This window comes from Lytechinus variegatus, chromosome 1 (assembly GCF_018143015.1).
Source record: "Lytechinus variegatus isolate NC3 chromosome 1, Lvar_3.0, whole genome shotgun sequence".
In the NCBI taxonomy this organism is placed as follows: Eukaryota; Metazoa; Echinodermata; class Echinoidea; order Temnopleuroida; family Toxopneustidae; genus Lytechinus; species Lytechinus variegatus.
This window is the reverse complement of record NC_054740.1, coordinates 36,251,452-36,271,422: the sequence shown is the minus strand read 5'-3', so window position 1 is coordinate 36,271,422 and position 19,971 is coordinate 36,251,452. Positions and strand designations below refer to the sequence as shown.

The 19,971-nt window shown below is 37.8% G+C and overlaps 1 protein-coding gene across 1 annotated transcript in view; it reads right to left on the bottom strand.

The window, feature by feature from the left end:
* LOC121412976 (cytoplasmic dynein 2 heavy chain 1) overlaps window positions 1-19,971 on the bottom strand; it is an 85,428-nt gene that overhangs the window by 49,646 nt on the left and 15,811 nt on the right. Inside the window, exons 18-36 of the mRNA XM_041605742.1 lie at window positions 19,568-19,717; window positions 18,116-18,321; window positions 17,303-17,458; window positions 16,524-16,647; window positions 15,862-16,032; window positions 15,238-15,396; window positions 14,631-14,854; window positions 14,075-14,207; window positions 13,531-13,761; window positions 13,087-13,212; window positions 11,900-12,082; window positions 8,714-8,891; window positions 7,725-7,906; window positions 7,066-7,248; window positions 3,150-3,373; window positions 2,495-2,610; window positions 1,648-1,853; window positions 1,079-1,255; window positions 288-375 (exon numbers count right to left, since the gene is read on the bottom strand). Of these exons, the coding sequence (XP_041461676.1) occupies window positions 288-375; window positions 1,079-1,255; window positions 1,648-1,853; window positions 2,495-2,610; window positions 3,150-3,373; window positions 7,066-7,248; window positions 7,725-7,906; window positions 8,714-8,891; window positions 11,900-12,082; window positions 13,087-13,212; window positions 13,531-13,761; window positions 14,075-14,207; window positions 14,631-14,854; window positions 15,238-15,396; window positions 15,862-16,032; window positions 16,524-16,647; window positions 17,303-17,458; window positions 18,116-18,321; window positions 19,568-19,717 (3,217 nt within the window). The remainder of the gene's footprint in view (window positions 1-287; window positions 376-1,078; window positions 1,256-1,647; window positions 1,854-2,494; window positions 2,611-3,149; window positions 3,374-7,065; window positions 7,249-7,724; window positions 7,907-8,713; window positions 8,892-11,899; window positions 12,083-13,086; window positions 13,213-13,530; window positions 13,762-14,074; window positions 14,208-14,630; window positions 14,855-15,237; window positions 15,397-15,861; window positions 16,033-16,523; window positions 16,648-17,302; window positions 17,459-18,115; window positions 18,322-19,567; window positions 19,718-19,971) is intronic.

Genomic DNA, 19,971 nt, shown 5'->3' with positions numbered 1-19,971 from the left:
TTGGAGGTAGATTGAATTTGATAACAATATACATTTGTATTGGCTTTTTATTTTCAAAACTTGAAATTAAGGAATGATGAGTTAAAGCAATTGAGTGATGAACAGCACAATTATGTTCATTTGAAATTATACAAACTGCTCAATCACATGATATAATCACAAAATTTGGATTGAGAATCTACTATAATCATGAAGAACCAGAAAGGGGGAGGGGCATAGATTATAAATATCTGACCTACATCTAGCAAGCAAGCAAATGATTAAATAGAAAGGTTTGAATACATTACCTTGCGGTTCCCTGACCACTTGCCTGGCGCTGTAAGTCAAGACACCATCACTCCATTCACGAGTGTCCATATCAATGTGACCAAGCAACTGTAACGTAATTATTAATAAATCATCAATCCTACCTCTGAGTTAAACAATATGCTTTACGGATATTAATTTATTGGTTCATATAAAAACAAAACAAAGTGTGTGTGTTTTTTAAACACTACTGTTACCATGTTGTTGCTGTAATTATGAGGTACCACAAATTATCAGAGATGCATAGCACAAACATATCCATATAACATCATAATATGAATAAGAAATCTGCCTCTACTTTCTAAATGCAATTGTTTTACTACCATAAAACAAAGCAAAGTGTAGGAGATACACAAGAACTTCATGAATTTTATTTGAAACCATACTGAAAGATTTCGCACATTTCAAGACAAAATAACAAACAAGCATTTAAATATGAAACAAAATAAATATTTACAACATATATACTAATCACAGTAAACAGATGATCCAACTGCACATGTTGAAATAACTACTTTATTAGAGTCACTCAGTAGAATAGTGAATTGCATACCTTTTCTAGCATCAATTCCTGCCATGAATAATATTTACTCTAGCCCCCACGTATATCATCTCAAACCTTTGATGACCTCTAATCCTTGAGTTCACATTATGTACAACCAAAATCCTTGTCAGCCGTTACCCTAACACTTTGTATTCATATAATCAAGACTGGAGCAACTGTCAAAATTGTTGCAATTGTTGGGTCACCAGATGAGAAATTAGAACTGACCTGTGTCCTGGGCATGGCCTTAGGGTTCATGGTATACTGCTTGACCACTTGACCAGTGTTGTTGAGAGCTGCTCTCAGGATCTGCCATGTAGTGGACTTTCCTGATCCGCTGGGTCCAACAACAACCACACCCATCCTCTGACGGAGCTGCTCATAAAGCTCCAAAGCCTTCTTCACCTAATGGTTGAAGAAATATGATTGAAGCACTGATATACTCGCAATTATATTCATATGTCATACTACATCATTATCACTCATTTGACGATCACTGTCATGATCACTGTGACTATTATCATGCACTCATTGTTTTTCCTAATATGATTTTCAGCTGTACTAAATCCAGAGTGATGTTATGCATCTAGAGTCAATATGTCAATATCATATTTACCTCCAAACATCCCATCAATATCCACCCTCAATTATGGTATTCACCATATTCATCCTCATAGTATTTAATTTTGACTGTCACTGCAATTACCATTATTTTAAATACACCATTATCTTTCTCCTTATCATTGCCTACTTCCTCTTTCCCCTTTTCCCTAACAGTATCACATCTGCTTCCATACCTGTGTTTCCATGACAACTAGATTATGTTCCTTGCAGTGTTGCCGGATTGCATCAGCTAGGGTCAGATACTCTATATCCTTGAGCTCTACACCAGGGAATACATCCTTGACCAAAGCATCAAAGCGGATACCATCAGAGAAGGTCAGTTTGGACAGGGTGTTGACCCTCAAGGCTTGGACAACTAGTTTGGGTTCTTGCACCTTACCTAGAAAAAAACATTGACAGATTTGTGATAATTGCCATTACTTTACCATAGATATTGCACGATCAGCAGTATCAAGTTTTCCATCATTATAATCATTATTATTCATCAGAATACTCACCATAAACATAATCATACACAGCAGCAGCATTATCATCATCGTCAACATAGTCATCATCATCGTCTTCGTCATCATCATAATCACATCATTATCATCATAGTCATCACCATCATCGTCATTGTCGTCATCATCACATCATTGTCGTCGTCATCATCACATCATCATCGTCATCATCAACATCACACTTACCATCATCATCATCAACATCACCATCATGATCATCTGCTTCTTCATCACAACCATTACCATTATTGTCATCATCACCATCATCATCACCATCATCACCATCATCACCATCATCATCATCACCATCATCACCATCATCATCACCATCATCACAATCATCATCATCATCATCATCACCATCATCACCATCATCATCATCATCAACATCATCATCATCAACATCATCATCATCATCAACATCATCATCATTGTCATCATCGATGAAGAAATGAATGAGTCAATGACAGAATTCACTCATTAAGAAAAGAAAATGATAATCATAAAAAGAATAGCTTACTCCGATCTTGTCCTGCTTGTTGTCTTGCTATCTGTAAAAGGTTACCACATCCTCTAAGCACAGTCTTGAGAGCTCTCAGACCCCAGTCATAGTGCTGCTGTGGTGTCAGTAACTCCCTGTAAATTAATCAAGAATGATAATTTGATACATATGTTTTCTATATAAATATACTTCAATATTCTGTAGTGCTACAGCATCATGGAAAAAATACAATCAATATACTTGAATTCTTTAAAACTTGGTGAAATAGAGATATCACTTCCCATTCATCTAGATCTCTAATCAAACAAATAATTATTATATAAACCCTTTCATTCACAGTAAAATTTACTATCATGGTAACTTTACCATCCAATGGTAGCTACCATGGTTACAGTGCTCAACAACCAATCAGAATCAAGGATTCCATGAAAGATGCCATTAGATGGCAAAGTTACTATAACAGTAAGATTTCTGCAATGGGGCCAAGGTCATTTAACAGGTTTACCCATATATTTGAATGTAATCCAAACATAATCATTATTGTTATTCTGCATACTATTTTGACCCTGGGAAAATCCAATCAGCAATCAAGAATTTTTAACATTAATTGACACAAATATTCAATCACATATGCATTCAAATTAAATATCATAACAGAAGCAAAGTGACTCACTTGGCTAGATTGAAGATGGCTACCAGCTTGCGTCCTAGACTCTTGCCATCCTTGAATCCCTCGGAGAAGAGGATGACCTCAGCGATCTGTTCATTGTCTGGTCGTGACATGGCCACCGGTCTGAAGAGCTGTTTGAGATTGTCTGGTAACTTCTGTCTTCCTCCGTACCCCTTACCAGCCGGGTTCAGGGTGATGAAGATACCAGAGTTGGGATCGATGTCAATCTGGGAAGATCAATGAAATGGTATGGAAAATCAAAACTGGTGGTAAAATAATTTTCAAGATAGTACACGGTGATAAAAGAAATTATGGCGGTCTTGATAGCTACAGATACGATACTGAGAGGATTACAGTTTTTTTATGGAAGGGGTGGTGATAATGCAATGATAACTTAAAATACTATAAAATCAAGATACAAATTTTAACAAATGTTGGAGGAATCATATCATAATCTGAGAGGAAACACTATGAAAAAAAATAACAATACAGTAGTAAGTCATTTCTTTCTAAAACTTTGTACAGAAGGTTTTGCCAGATCATACTTGAATTTCTTTATCAACCAATTCCTAACTTTCTCATCACTAATTTGATATTGCTTAAAGATCAGTCAGAAAGCAAGATATTTTACTTTTTTTACTTTTTTTTTACTCGCGCTAATCGCAAAGAAAATCGTTTAAATACGCCTTTCCAGATTTGCCATCGATGTTTTTAACCTGTGAATAAATGTTTTTTAATCATCATATGCTTCATTTGCTGACTTATTTTTGGATTTTGATGTATTTGTATGGATTTTATCAGCTTTTCAATCTTGTCTGCGATGACATTGGAATATGCAATAAAGTACCGCTGTTTAACACAGCGCACTAACGAAACGCGATCGCGAGTCGTCTTCTAATTCTATGTATTCATGTTTTTCAACTGCATGACATCCAAATTTTTTTAAAGCAGTTGTGCAATGTTTTCTTCATCCTTCAGTAGTGTATATTAATTTGTTGTATGTTTGAGTAGTTTTAATCACCAAACGTTAGCTATCATCATCACATCAACCAATTTTCGCTAGGTTTGCCTGACCTCTGAACCTCTACTCTAGCCGCCATCTTGAAATTTCCGTCGGACGAGTCATGGCCTCAAGATCAAGATCGAGACAACACATCACCTTCAGTTGTGCTCTGTTTATGTTTGTGTCAGCAAGATTGTCAGTTTGTATTCTGAAAGCATCAACTTCAGGTTCAAATTCAACTATTTTGCCAGATAGTTTTGATTTGACAACCATAGTTATACACCAAAAACCTGGATCAATACCTGTAAGTACTTTCAATTCTATTTATGTGTGGAAAGTTACTGCTGTTGGGAAAAGGAATCCTCCAAAACATTTGTGGTCGGGAATTGGACTGCCTGACATCCCATCCATACCTGGGTGTACACATTTCAAACACACTGAGCCTAAAGCCCAGAGGACTCTGAATGTAGTCAGGAGGAATTTGTGGAGTTGTGACAAGAAAACCAAAGCCACGGCTTACCTAATGCTGGTGAGACCACTGCTAGAGTATGCAGCAGCAGCTTGGGACCCTTCCACTAAGTCAAATATCCAATCATTAGAAAGAGTTCAACGACAAGCTGCCAGATATTGTACCGGTAACTAACACAGAGAGGAGGGCTCTGTCACTAAAGCACTTAGTGATCTTGGTTGGGAATCTCTCCATACAAGAAGAAGGAACCTTAGACTTTGTATGCTATACAAAATGAACACCGGTCTCGTCAATATCAAGATGAATTACAAGGGGGAATAACCAAAAATTCACAGTGTTTCAACAAAAAAACTTCTTTTCAACTGTGTCGATCTCAGATATGCCGAAGGCAAAATCAATGAAAACCAACAGGAGAAGTGAGAATTTCACTCAAGATGAGATTGATATCCTAATTAGAGACTGACGGGAGAGGAACAGGACTCTTTGTGACCCTATTAGTGCAACTTTGACACACAACATGAAAACGCAAGCTTGGAAAAATATATCTGAGGCGGTTAGCTTCGCTGCTGGAAATCAGCGATCCGTCGAGGAGCTAAGGGTTAAATTGTGCACCCTAAAATCCACAGTCAAGAAAGCCTACAACCAATGGAAGAGATTGATGGGAGGTACTGGAGGTGGACCACCACCCGCTCCTCTCGAGCAGTGGCAAGAGTTGTTAATCGATTTCATAGGTCAAGAGGCACTTGATGGAAGTGCTAGGTGGAGTTGAGACACCGACAGGGTTCTCAGAGATATCATCAGCCAAAAATAACCAAAAATTTACACAGTGTTTCAACAAAAAAACATCTTTTCAACTGTGTCGATCTCAGATATGCCGAAGGCAAAATCAATGAAAACCAACAGGAGAAGTGAGAATTTCACTCAAGATGAGATTGATATCCTAATTAGAGAGTGACGGGAGAGGAACAGGACTCTTTGTGACCCTATTAGTGCAACTTTGACACACAACATGAAAACGCAAGCTTGGAAAAATATATCTGAGGTGGTTAGTTTCGCTACTGGAAATCAGCGATCCGTCCAGGAGCTAAGGGTTAAATTGTGCACCCTAAAATCCACAGTCAAGAAAGCCTACAACCAATGGAAGAGATTGATGGGAGGTACTGGAGTTGGACCACCACCCGCTCCTCTCGAGCAGTGGCAAGAGTTGTTAATCGATTTCATAGGTCAAGAGGCACTTGATGGAAGTGCTAGGTGGAGTTGAGACACCGACAGGGTTCTCAGAGATATCATCAGCCAAAAATAACCAAAAATTTACACAGTGTTTCAACAAAAAAACATCTTTTCAACTGTGTCGATCTCAGATATGCCGAAGGCAAAATCAATGAAAACCAACAGGAGAAGTGAGAATTTCACTCAAGATGAGATTGATATCCTAATTAGAGAGTGACGGGAGAGGAACAGGACTCTTTGTGACCCTATTAGTGCAACTTTGACACACAACATGAAAACGCAAGCTTGGAAAAATATATCTGAGGCGGTTAGTTTCGCTACTGGAAATCAGCGATCCGTCGAGGAGCTAAGGGTTAAATTGTGCACCCTAAAATCCACAGTCAAGAAAGCCTACAACCAATGGAAGAGATTGATGGGAGGTACTGGAGGTGGACCACCACCCGCTCCTCTCGAGCAGTGGCAAGAGTTGTTAATCAATTTCATAGGTCAAGAGGCACTTGATGGAAGTGCTAGGTGGAGTTGAGACACCAACAGGGTTTTCAGAGATATCATCAGCCGACATTTCAAGTTCAAAGGCATGCGAATTAGGGGCCCTTACGACTTTAGCCAGCCTTGGAACGGGCAGAAAGAAGAAGTGGAAGAAGAAAAAAGAAAGAAAAAGGTATCAAAAGAAAGAGATAAGCAGAGGAAAGAACATATAAAAAAACGCAGTGCTGCTGCCACCTTTAATTCTACCGACAGCACTCTTCCATTTTCCTGCCTACGTTCAAATACTTTGTCATTACGGATGTAGTCACACAACCACTGACATTCTTCATCATTCAGCCTATAATTCTTTCCAAAATCATAACGATTCATTTCTCCAGGCAACAATCTGTCTACATTATGATGGCGATTCCAGTATGCCATGTGGTCATCGAGGTCAAAGAGAAAAACAGCCATTTTGATTTTTGATGATTTCAATTTAAAAGACCTTAAAGCACCATTATCTCCTTCCGGTGAAAATGCCGTTAATTGAGCGCTATGAGACTTTTAAAATTCCAAAAGTCTCGTAACTACTCAATTAAGTCTTCGAACGGTCATAACGCGTACTACTGCAAGTGCGCGCAATACCCCCCTGCCAAATAAGGAAAAGGGCACTTTTCAGAATACCAAAGTGTTAATTGAGCGCTAATTGAGCTTTCAGAATACCGCCCCTCATCTCCTGCTATACTTACAGTTCTGTCAAGGAGGTCCACCTTGGGTTTCTTCTGTTTAAGAGCAGCCTGGATAGTCTGAATCTGCATGGAGACGGCTGACAGCACGGCTTCCTCAAGACGATTGAATTCATCAAAGCAACCCCATGCACCACACTTCACCAGACCAATGAAGATACGACCCATCGACTTCACATCAATACCCTGCGAACAAAATCATTGAAGATGAGTCAAATTGAAGAGATTACACACTCTGTAAAAACTAAAGCTGCAAGCTCTTCTTAAGAGGGTGATATACTGTTGCAAGTGACAGTAGACCTAACATAATGACATGTAGGTTGAAAAGATTTAAAGTTAAGAGGTATAAAAGCAGAATGAAGCCAATTGCTCTAAATAGTAATGATGATGCAACATTGCTAGTCTATGTGCACATCTCCATTCCAAAGAATGTTCAAGGCAAGGAACAACAACATAGCCATAAAAAAAATATCAAGCAATACAACAACAAAAGTATCTTCACTGGTTTATACAATAGAAAGTGATCTAGTACATTAAGTAAAAGTTGGACATAGGAAATAATATCTTTGCAATGACTGAGGAGTAAATAAGACCTAGATAGAGAGTATAAACCTGACATTAAAGTTAAAGCCAATCACCCAAGACCCCTATAGTCAACTTACCTCATCACAGTTGAATACAAGGACCTGTCTACCAAACAATCCCCCAAGGGCCTTGACTGATTCTGTCTTGCCAGTACCTGCGGGTCCGTAGGGGTTACCTCCCATACCCATATGCATGCCTTGGGTTAGGGTCAGGTAACACTTGTCTGTCAGGGGTGTGTGTACCAGCTTAGCAGCATTACCTGTGGATGGGATATGAAAGTAAGGATGGTATTCAGTCATGATTTTCAATAATTTATTGATTTGATCCATTTACTTACAAACAAACCTATCAAAGAGCATGATGTGGGAAAAAATACACACCCACAGCTGAATAAGAATCAAAATTAGAATTCCATGTCAAAGTAAGGTTCTTGTTGCTTTTAGAAATGATTATGGGTAATGATCCTCATATTGTTTAGGGGAAAATTTTCCACATTTTAATCATAAATTCATACATTTGGATAAAGACAGTACATGCAAAGGTAATGTCATAAAAGCAAAGAATACAAGTATCAATATGTGGAATTTACAAAGGATATGGACATATCAGAGGTATATCACAAAACTGACTGATGTAAATTTGGATAACTCAATGATATAAGAATGAACAAGAAGGCAAGTGTAGATCTATACCATAATATTAGTACTAGTGGTACTGTGAAAATCTGCTTCATTTTTTTTTTGGGGGGGCGGGGGTAAAATCATGATTAGGTTGTACAATAAACAGGTTGAAAACTATCACTCAGGCAGTGAACCGATACCCACTAGACTTTATCATACACATATCATGCAGTGTTGAACTAAAAACTAGTACCGAATATCAACACCAGGGCTCCGTAACACAAAGATTAGCAATCAATCGCTTAATGAACTGACCAATCAATATCAATGTTACACGCGCATTAGGTTTAAAATACTGACCAGGGACCAATCAGTGCGGTTTTTTCATATTTGCGAGTCATCGCAAACCTTTGTGTTACGGAGCCCAGATGAGAACATTGGCTTACCTTGGTATTCATAAGTGTACTGGAATTCAGCATCTACCATCCTCATGATGGCTGTCTTGGTATTATCAAGGTAGTATCTAAGCTGCTTCTGCCACAGCCAGTTGTCAAGACTAGTCACATTCTCCTTCTGAAGGAGTTGAACCACATCCAGGCTGTGGATGGTGTCTAGGATGAGGGCCTGTGATTGGGAATGGGTGTAAATGGCTGATGAGATCAGGGGAGCATTTCATGAAAGGACTTGTCAGACATTTTATCCGACAAGTCCTGTTTTATCCGACAGTTACTATAGTAACAGTGCTGCTCAACCAATCAGAATCCAGGAAAGTTGTCGGATCTGACAACTTGTCTGACGAAAATATTGATGAAACGGCCCCTAGGGGAGCATTTCATGAAAGGACTTGTCAGACGTTTTATCCGACAAGTCCCATTTTATCTGACAGTTGCTATAGTAACAGTACCTCTCAACCAATCAGAATCCAGGAAAGTTGTCAGATCTGACAACTTGTCTGACGAAAATATTGATGAAACGGCCCCCAGGGGAGCATTTCATGAAAGGACTTGTCGGACGTTTTATCCGACAAGTCCTGTTTTATCCGACAGTTACTATAGTAACAGTGCTTCTCAACCAATCAGAATCCAGGAAAGTTGTCGGATCTGACAACTTGTCTGACGAAAATATTGATGAAACGGCCCCCAGGGGAGCATTTCATGAAAGGACTTGTCAGACGTTTTATCCGACAAGTCCCATTTTATCCGACAGTTGCCATAGTAACAGTGCTTCTCAGCCAATCAACATCAAGAAAAGTTGTCAGGTCTGACAACTTATTGGACAAAAATGTTGATGAATCACTCCCCAGGGCCCCATCTTACAAAGAGTTACAACTGATCCAATCATTCGTAACTCTATGGAAATCCAGCAGTGTCATAATTTTTTTTCTACAGGAAATTCGCACAATGTCCTTTGTAAACAATAAGAAGCACACTGAATTTTCAAGAAAACAATGAATGCATGAATATACATCATGGTAAGAAAATATTTTGAACAAGCATGAATAATACATGTTGAAGCTGTTGGCCGTCCATAGTTGCGAGTGATTGGATCAATCGTAACTCTTTGTAAGATGGGGCCCAAATCTTTTAAATCTTTCAAGACAGTATCTATTTTAATTTTCAGTGGCATTTAAATCCTATGATATATATATTATTCCTCAAATAAGCAACAATAACACTGTCTTTCTCTTCCCTGTTTCATGAAATAGTTTGCAATATCTGACATAGGTGGTTCGTGTAAAGAGCGGATGAAATTCTTTATTCCTGGATTGCCACTGTCTCACATATTCAGTGAAACCTGATCACTTAAGAAAGAAACAAAGAAAGGTGGCCTATGGACAGGTTCCTTTGTTAAAGACACTACTGAAAAACCATGGTTAATGGAAAACTGGAATGCAGCCATTAGACATTAGTGCATGTTCAACTCCACTTCATGCACATACTTTCAACAGCTAATTTTTATGATCACAGTAAAGCAAGCCAAATGACACATTAGCCCTTTGATAAAACTACTTGTCAGCATAAATATGATTCATATATTCACTTTTATTCTCATACTGAGCACTTTAATCTGCAATATGATTTTTTAATAGAGTGCCTGAGTCACACCTGGGGCCCGTTTCATAAAGGACTTACAACTGTTGTAACTTTGCAATTATGGCAACTACCATGGTAACCTTGATTATGATTGGCCGCTGAGCCATGTTACCGTGGTAGTTGCCATTATGGCAAAGTTACAACAGTTGCAAGTTCTTTATGGAATGGGCCCCTGATCTTCTACATGTACATCAATGTACAATAACATCATCATTCTTTTCTTGAAGACATCAAACAAGTGGAATGCCTCTGGCCGTCTCACCTGCATCACGCGGTTCAATATAGCAGCAGTGCTGACTTTGAATACTACTCTAACTCGCACAAGATGTTCAGTGATACATGGTTACTCCTATGTCCACTTTTTATGAACTAGACCAATAAACTTACAGAGATATGATGGTTATTCAACAAAAAACCCAACATGGCCAAAGTTCATTGACCTTACATGACCTTTGACCTTGATCATGTGACCTGAAACTCGAACAGGATGTTCAGTGATACTTTATTACTCTTATGTACAAGTTTCATGAATGAGATCCATAAACTTTCAAAGTTATGATGGTAATTCAACAGATACACCCAATTCGGCCAAAGTTCATTGACCTTTGACCTAGGTCATGTGACCTGAAACGCGCACAGGATGTTCAGTGATACTTAATTACTCTAATGTCCAAGTTTAATGAACTAGACCAATAAACTTTCAAAGTTATGATGGTAATTCAACAGATACCCCCGATTCGGCCAAAGTTCATTGACCCTAAATGACCTTTGACCTTAATCATGAGACCTGAAACTTGCACAAAATGTTCAGCGATGCTTGATTACTATTATGTCCAAGTTTCATGAATCAGATCCATAAACTTTCAAAGTTATGATGGGAATTCAACAGATATCCCCAATTCGGCCAAAGTTCATTGACCCTAAATGACCTTTGACCTTGGTCATGTGACGTGAAACTCATGCAGGATGTTCAGTGATACTTTATTAACCTTATGTCCAAGTTTCATGAACTAGGTCCATATATTTTCTAAGTTATGATGACATTTCAAAAACTTAACCTCAGGTTAAGATTTCGATGTTGATTCCTCCAACATGGTCTAAGTTCATTGACCCTAAATGAGCTTTGACCTTGGTAATGTGACATGAAACTCTAATAGGTGTTCAGTAATACTTGATTAACCTTATGGCCAAGTTTTATTAACTAGGTCCATATACTTTCTAAGTTATGACGTCATTTCAAAAACTTAACCTCAGGTTAAGATTTGATGTTGACGCCGCCGCCGCCGTCGCCGCCGCCGTCGGAAAAGCGGCGCCTATAGTCTCACTTTGCTTCGCAGGTGAGACAAAAATGTACCTCTGTCGAGACTTTAAAAAATCTTATCAAAAATTTTTTTATTTAACTCTCTATGATCACTCTACAGAGTGTATTTGGTGCTAAATAAGTCACATTATTATCATTGTTAATAATACTAGTATTATTATCATTCTATGCAAATATACTATTGAAATCTATAACTGTGGACTAATGACCCTTCTCACCTTTAGTTTAAGCTCCAGAACATGTATGGCAGCACTCCTTTCCCCTGCTGCTCCACTGATATCAGCTGAGGTGTAGCCTTCTAGCTGTTGTTCTAGCTCTATGAGTAGATCCTGGAGACTGTTATCTCTGATCGCTGTCTCACATTGCTCTGTGAACTGAATCTGAGCTGCCAAACCCAAGATCTAAATCAAATGTGATATGAAAAATTTACTTTATAACTATCATGGCATCATGTTTTGATATCTAAACCAGATACAAGGAAAGAGTTGAAAATAGATCCCAGGGTGCACAGTCTTATATAGGTGAGTGATTAAAGGGATGGTCCGGGCTGGAAGTATATATAGCTTAATAAATAGAGTAGAATTTACTGAGCAAAATGCCGAGAATTTCATCAAGATCAGATGAAAAATAACAAAGTTATTGAATTTTAAAGTTTAGCAATATTTTGTGAAAACAGTTGTCATGAATATTCATTAGGTGGGCTAATGATGTCACATCCCCACTTATTCTTTTGTATTTTATTGTATGAAATTAGGTTTATTTATTATTTTTTCTTCAACAACTATTAAAATTGGATTGACAACTGATTTAGTGCATTAGATATTTATTGCTGCAACTTATTTCATTATAAGGGAGACATATATATTATTCACACAAGTATGAAATAATGGAAAAAATATGATTTTATGTATAAACATAAGAAAAAAGAAAGTGGAGATGTGACATCATCAGCCCACCTAATGAATATTCATGACGACTGTTTTCACGAAATATTGCTAAAATTCAAACTTCAATAACTTTATTATTTGTTATCCAATTTTGATGAAATTTTCAGCATTTTGCAAAGTGAATTCTACTCTATGTATTAAAATATAAATATTTTCAGCCCGGACGATCCCTTTAAACTCATTATGGAAAGCAAGGGAAATCATGTCTCATGTAGAATGTGTATATCATATCAGAGCATAGAGCTCTCTTGAGATGACCTACACTTGTGCAAGCATGTTGAGAGAGGAAGAGCGGTCACTGTTTTGTTATACCCTAATTTGAAGGTCCATACGCCTCCTAAATGTCAAATTATGACATCACTGGTTTTCCAGTTCAGATTGATTTGAATCAGTGAGAACTCTTTTGAAGAGTGGACTACATATTAGATACAGAGATTGAAGAGACTCATCATGCTTACCTGAGAAGGGTACTTGGTTGGGTCGACACCCACACCAGAGCTAGAGGACTGCTGGTCTTTGAGACAGTCAACAAGCAGTTTGCGCAGCGTGGACTTCATTTCCTTGGCTAGATCTCCAAGCCAAATCTGAAAGGAACAAAATCAATTATTTAAGTTGTGTAAGGTCTATGCTTGTAAAGTTTTGATAGAACACAAGTACTGACAAATTAACAGGTAAATCAAACATGCTGCTAAAAATATGATGGGGAAAGATGAGTCATACCATCAAATAAAAAGCATTTGAAAATTAAGAGACAAAATTTAACAAGAATTATATGAAAACATCAATGAAGATGTTCATTATAATTATTATTATATCATTATAATCTCAAATGAAAAGAGTTGAGAGGTTTATAAAATCTTAGTGAAGGAACCCACAGAATGAAATCTTTCTGCACCACTAACCTCAACTTCTGGAGTGATTTCTACTGCTTTCAAGAGGGGTACAACCTCTCCCTCTAGTGACTTCATAGCAGTGATATGCTTGCACCCCTGATCAAACTCCACACTGTGGATACCAGCAAAAAGCTTCTTCAGATGAGACTGGATGACAGCTGGGTTCTGAGACTGACCCAAGATCTCCAGGAGATCGTCATCACCGATGAAGTAGAAGCGAGGTAGGATCGAACGCTTCTCCTGAATGGTTTAAAATGGAAGACCAGAAAAAAAATGAATTTCCAGACAACATAAGCCATGTTTAACATGAATCTGATTAATCATATTTATCACTTATGATTAATTGATTTGCAATTGAGAAACAGATACTGAATCCATCAGTATCCTGATATTTTGAGCCAATACATGCTTCATCACAGCAAAATATGTTGAAACTGCTCATAGGTCCATTTAAGACCAATATGCTGTTGAAAATCTTTTCATCTTCAAGTCAGAACTATTTTCAAAACAATCATAAGGAAGTTGATATGGATCAGAGGTGAAAGAGATTTACCTCAAGGAATTCATTGAGAGCCTTCTGGCACCTCTGAAGCTGATCAAGGAGGGTTGTCAGGGTGTTACGAAGACCAGATCGACCAACAAGGGAGAGGACACGATTGTCTCTGGCCACATCCATCATGATACTCCTGCAAAAAAAAACCACAGAAATATTTAGTTTTTGAGAATCACTGATATATTTGTGCTATCATTTCATTTCTTAATTGTTCTGTCTTGACCCACAGTTCATCTTTTTATAAAAAGGAATATGAGAAACGCTGCTAGAGGACGATAGGTCAAGTTAGCCAGAAAAGGCATAACATTGACATCCATCCGAGCTTAGCCACATCTAAAAGTGTGCCTAACAAGGAAGCATGATTGGACTCACTCCATCGTCGTCGTCATTGTCATCATCATCACCATCATCATCATCATCACCATCATCATCATCATCATCATCATCACCATCATCATCGTCATCATCATCATCATCATCATCATCATGAGATCTAAAACTGTTTGCTAGAATATTGCCACATACTCTTCCAAGTGTGTCTAGATATGGGCCTCACCTGAAATCATCATCAACCCTCCTGAATCGACCCTGTTCCTTGGGGAGAGCACCCCTTCCAAAGATAGGCTCCAGGTAGACCCATTTACGCTGGATCTGGTTCAGGTTCTGGAGGTATTCATCAAGGTCAGCCAGTCTCTGCTCCCAGATGGTGGCCTTGTCAGCAAAGCCCTTGTAGTACGGTGAATCCTTCAGGGATTGGAGGAGACTCTGGTTGTCACCAACCTAGAAATGATGGAAGAAAACAAAAGTCATTTCTATAAAGATTTTGTTCCCTGGTGTACATGAACATGCAAAATGTAGGCAAAGCCATCATTGAGAAAATCAATTGGATAAAATTGAATTAAGTAGAAGGTAGCTAAATATTGTTACACTGTTTGAAAACAAAAATATTCATTGGGATGAAAGAATATCTACTTTCACATTGCTAACTCCAGAATCTGTTATGTTTCACAAGTAAAGTAGTGCTTTCTTTCCTTTGAATCAATCATTATATAGTTTGTAATTCTTGCATCAAGTACTGATACAACATAATGCATATCTGTACTTTCTCTTACAGTTCTATTTGATGTCAAAGGTCACTGTCATCAAGGATGCTAATGTCATACCTGTGTAACAAGATCCTTCCAATCCTTGATCAACATGATCTGATGATCCTTGCTGTCTGAATACTCTGTAAGTGAGAAGCAGGCACCCACACCCCAAACATCCAGCTCCCGCAATGCTTCACGAATTGACACTTCTCCTTTGGCTCTGTTAAACAGGTCCTGAAAATAGATTTTGTACAAATTTGCTATGAACACACAATTATATAACCAGCTTATTATGTTGGAACAGTATCATGTGACTGAAAACAATAAGCGTACAAAATACATAAATTATTGTAGTATTTATGACAGAGGGATCACAGTTACCCCTACATATTAGCTTATTATCACGTACAGCAATCCTGGCATTAACATTGTATCTCTCGTGTCATCATTTTTACCAAATCATGAGCCAGTTTGTTTATTTTTAAAAACTTCTTTGATAAGCATTAACAAATGCATGAAAATGAGTATTTTTTTGTAGGTGAAAAGAATAAAATAGTCTAAAAATTGCATCCTATCAATGTTGATTATGTAGGCATACAAGCATTTAGATATCAAAGTTTTAGACCATTATCAATCAATTATTAACGGTATATGGCCCAACATTATACCCCCAAAATAAAATCTATAGTACATACATACCTTTAATCCATCTGCATTGGCTACAATCTGATCTGCCGTTGCTAGGATATCTCCAAAGGTCATCCGCTCCACAGTCTTTGAGCGAGGCATCTTGAGCATCCGATACAGGTCCATCCAATGTTCTTGAGTGAAGATATCACTGCTTAGGTACTTCAGTAAAGGAGACACGGTCTGAAAGATGAAGAAAATGGGCAAGTATGAAGATTGAGGATAACAGTCGTGCTTCAATAATTTGTACAGAAGTATGAAATGATGTTGAGAATGTTTGTCATTTGTAGAATGGTTAAACCTTGCATCTATGAATTGTTAACTTATTTAGTGCTCCTGAGTGAAACTAAGGAGGATAGTGACAAATGTAGGATTAGCATCTTGCCAATGCTCATCACACAGTTTGTGTAGGGATTTGAATCCAATGGGCAAGAAATTTATTTTAATTGCAAATCAAGAGTAATGGGAGGTTGCAAGAAAGTTGAGTTGCAACTGAATGCAAATCAACAACAAAAAATTTATCTACGTACTACCCTTGATTTTGGTACTTACAATTCATTCGGAATTAAACATAAGGTTCTTGTAATTTTGGATCCTTATTCACTGCTAAATAAAACCAGTTCCTATTAAAGCACAAAGAATAGACAAGACAAGAAATCCTATAGAAATACTACCTTGTACTTGTCAATGTCTTTGGTGAGCCTGACTGTCATGACGGTATGTTCTACATCAGGACCACCTGACTTCAGCTTCTCAGCCCATGTGGTTAAGAAATCGTCAAACTGGTAAGTCTTTGATCTGAAGGAAAATTAATTGAGAGTGAGAATATCACATAGAGGACAAGGGTATTTGACAAATCTTAGATTCTCTTGTACTGTCAAATCAATCAATCTTGGACAAAAAAAAAATGCTTTTCATATAACAACTTCAATGTACAATTACAATCACCTCAAGAATATACATTATATGTTCCAGCAATACCAACAGGTCTAAAATTTACTAGCATTACCCTCCCCCCAAATAAAAGTATTATAATATTGCATCTTTCCATTTAACAATCCTCAAAACTCATTTTGAATAGATTATTGGGTGCATCGTGGTCTAGTGGTTCTGACTCTTGCCTTTGAAACAGAGGGTCGTTGGTTCGAATTGTAGCCATGGCGTGTTTTCCTTCAGAAAGAAATTTATCCACACTGTGCTGCACTCAACCCAGGTGAGGTGAATGGGTACCCGGCAGGAATAATTCCTTGCATGCACTGAGCGCCGGTGATGGTAGCTCGAGCTAAAGCTGGGGTAATAATAGCAGCGCTTTGTATCCTCTGGCAAAAAGCACTTTATAAATCCAACTATTATTATTATTATAATTATTTCTGCAAAAATCACAAGGAAAAGTGATAATGAAAAGTCTCTTGATTTAGGTGGCCTTTGAAGTTAATATTTCCAACACACTTACCTAAAGACGATCCAATCTTCATTTTCCAGGACAGAGAGGCCATTGCTGAATTCTTCATACAATGTCCACATGGTAGTCTGCTGGTCAAAGTCAACCTCAAGGTCATTTGCAATGGAGAAAAATGGTTCCTCAAGCTCAAAATGCTTGCAGTCAAATCTGTGGAGATGAAAAAAAAAATTGCAATAAAATACCTGCCTAGATACACTTTGGGCAACTGCGGAGTGCCAATGCTTGGATCCAACTCGTGTTAAATGACAACATGTATAAGATGAGCATAGATGAATGAAACAAAATTAATATCATATTGTATTGATCAGATGTGACTTAAAACTAATTGGAGCTTAAATCCATTTATAATATGTAAGATTTTTAACTTTGTACCCAAAAGTTTATTTTATAACATACTATTTGTGTGTGCAAACTCTGTTTCATTGGTAATTCTGACCATAGTGTACATACTAAGAATAACAAATCTGATAAAAATTCACCTACTCTACCTCAACAAGGATATACATGCCCCTTTCAAGTTTGTCTAAATGTGCATTAAAAATTTCTGAAAAGATTCAGGTCATCAACTTATGCAAATCTTTACTAGTGATAAACAATGGCAACGATGTATAATACTTTAATATTTTGTGTAATTCTTTCATCAAATGATATGGTATTTGCCCAGCAGCCTATAAAAAAGATCAAATTTTTTATATTTCTCTGCCAACAAAAGCAAAGCTACCACTGTTGATCATAGGAATGTCAAATTTTCCATAGAAACATTAAAGTACATCAACAATATGTAAATTATGAAATTCTTCTTACATGAGGCTGTTCTTAGTCTTCTGCATCTCATCAAACTCCACCTTCTTCTCCTTCACCAGCTCAACTGCTCTAAGACACGCCTCCTTATCTCCAGACTCTATGACCTCAGGGGTCGGCTTGGCGTGGTTCCATCGAGCCGAAAACTTCTCTAGCTCATTACGGAACGCATCCACACGAGACTCTACATTGCTCTTCATAACATTGACCTATGAAACATATCAATGAATAAGGGTTACAGAATGGAAGGATTATATTTGAAAGTGATTTGCATGTAAATATATTTAATGTCTGGCATGAATACAGAAATGTCCAGACACATGGATCAATGCAGTCTTTAACTTTGATCTTTGATTAGTGATATTTCACTATTTTTATAGTAAGCTAGGAACTCAGTGAGCTCTTTGATCGCACTGCCTCCAATCATAAAAACTACATTGTCATCATTATAACGCGATTGATAATTTTCTCGTGAAGCCATTTTTATTTAATTCCGGCTCATAGTCTTATCTTTTGAGAGACAATTATTGATATCACTTAAGAGAATACAGTCCGACCTGTTATCCGGACACGTTGGGACCAGCACCAATCCAGATAAGGGATTTATCCGGATCTGGGAGACCCAATATTATATTTACGCAGCTGCTGCCTCAGCTCCCCAATGGCGGTAGCTACTCGTTATCTATTGTAGTGGGTGCGCGTAAAGACAGTATTCACTGAAGTGTCAGTGCAAATTATAGGCGGTATTTTTACGGAAATGATATTGATCGATGGCCAAAACTGTTGGATAATTTTCCTGATAAAATGGTTGAGGTATACATGTACATCGAGCATACCTTGACAGGAAAAGAATGACTCTATGGAACAAAGTTTTACAATTAGATCATCGCGGCGGGTATCGCAGCTTCGCAATGTCAGTCATTGCTATACTGACTGTAGGCTCAAACATGATAGATGGCGCTCTCCGTATTGAGGCCTAACATTAGCTAGCGAGACATGTATTGTTTTTCCCGGGAAACAAAAAGAGAACATGATGAAATGTTTGCAATGCGCCCTGATTTACTGGAAAATTATCCTGCCTTAAGTTCTTTCGATGATTTGGGTGAGATATTTTCATGAAAAATAATGTTGTTGTATGTAGACTATATTGGAAAATATATGTAATCAAAGTGAGTTTGCGTATAGGATTGAGTTTAGATTGAAATCTTATTTCCTCACGTACTAGATTGAATTGAAAAAAAAAATCTCGACAAAGTGCACATCCGGATAACAGAGAGATCCGGATAAGAGGCCGGATAGGAGAGGTCGGACTGTATATGAATATATACATTTATATATAGTACTAGGGATTAAAGGGGCAGATTATATCGTAACAGCAGGGTCTACTTCGGCCAATCAGTCAATATCTTTCACTATTGCCAACCGTATTTATTGAAAATCATTTGTAGGACTGACCTGTTCTTTGATCATAAGTTGGTGACTCTCCATCATGAGTTCAAACTTCTCCCAGTGAGCATGAAGCTGAGTGAACTGATCAACACCACCTCCTGCTACAGTACGCAACAACTTGTTTTTGGCTTCAGCCTGGTCAAACATGGGGCGCATCTGGTGAAAAAAAGTCATTAATTAGAAGGCCCATCAAGGGTACCCTTGCATTTCAGAAACAACACTCCTAGCACTTCTGGGAATTATTACCCCTGCCTTAGAAAAGCTGCAAATATGACACTCAAGCATTTCATGCGGGGGGAGTTGGGGGAGGGTGAACATGATTTTGAGATACACTCTTATCATTGGACACTTAATTACTTCTACATGGTTATCTATCCATGACTGATGGATTAACCACTTATTCATGAAGC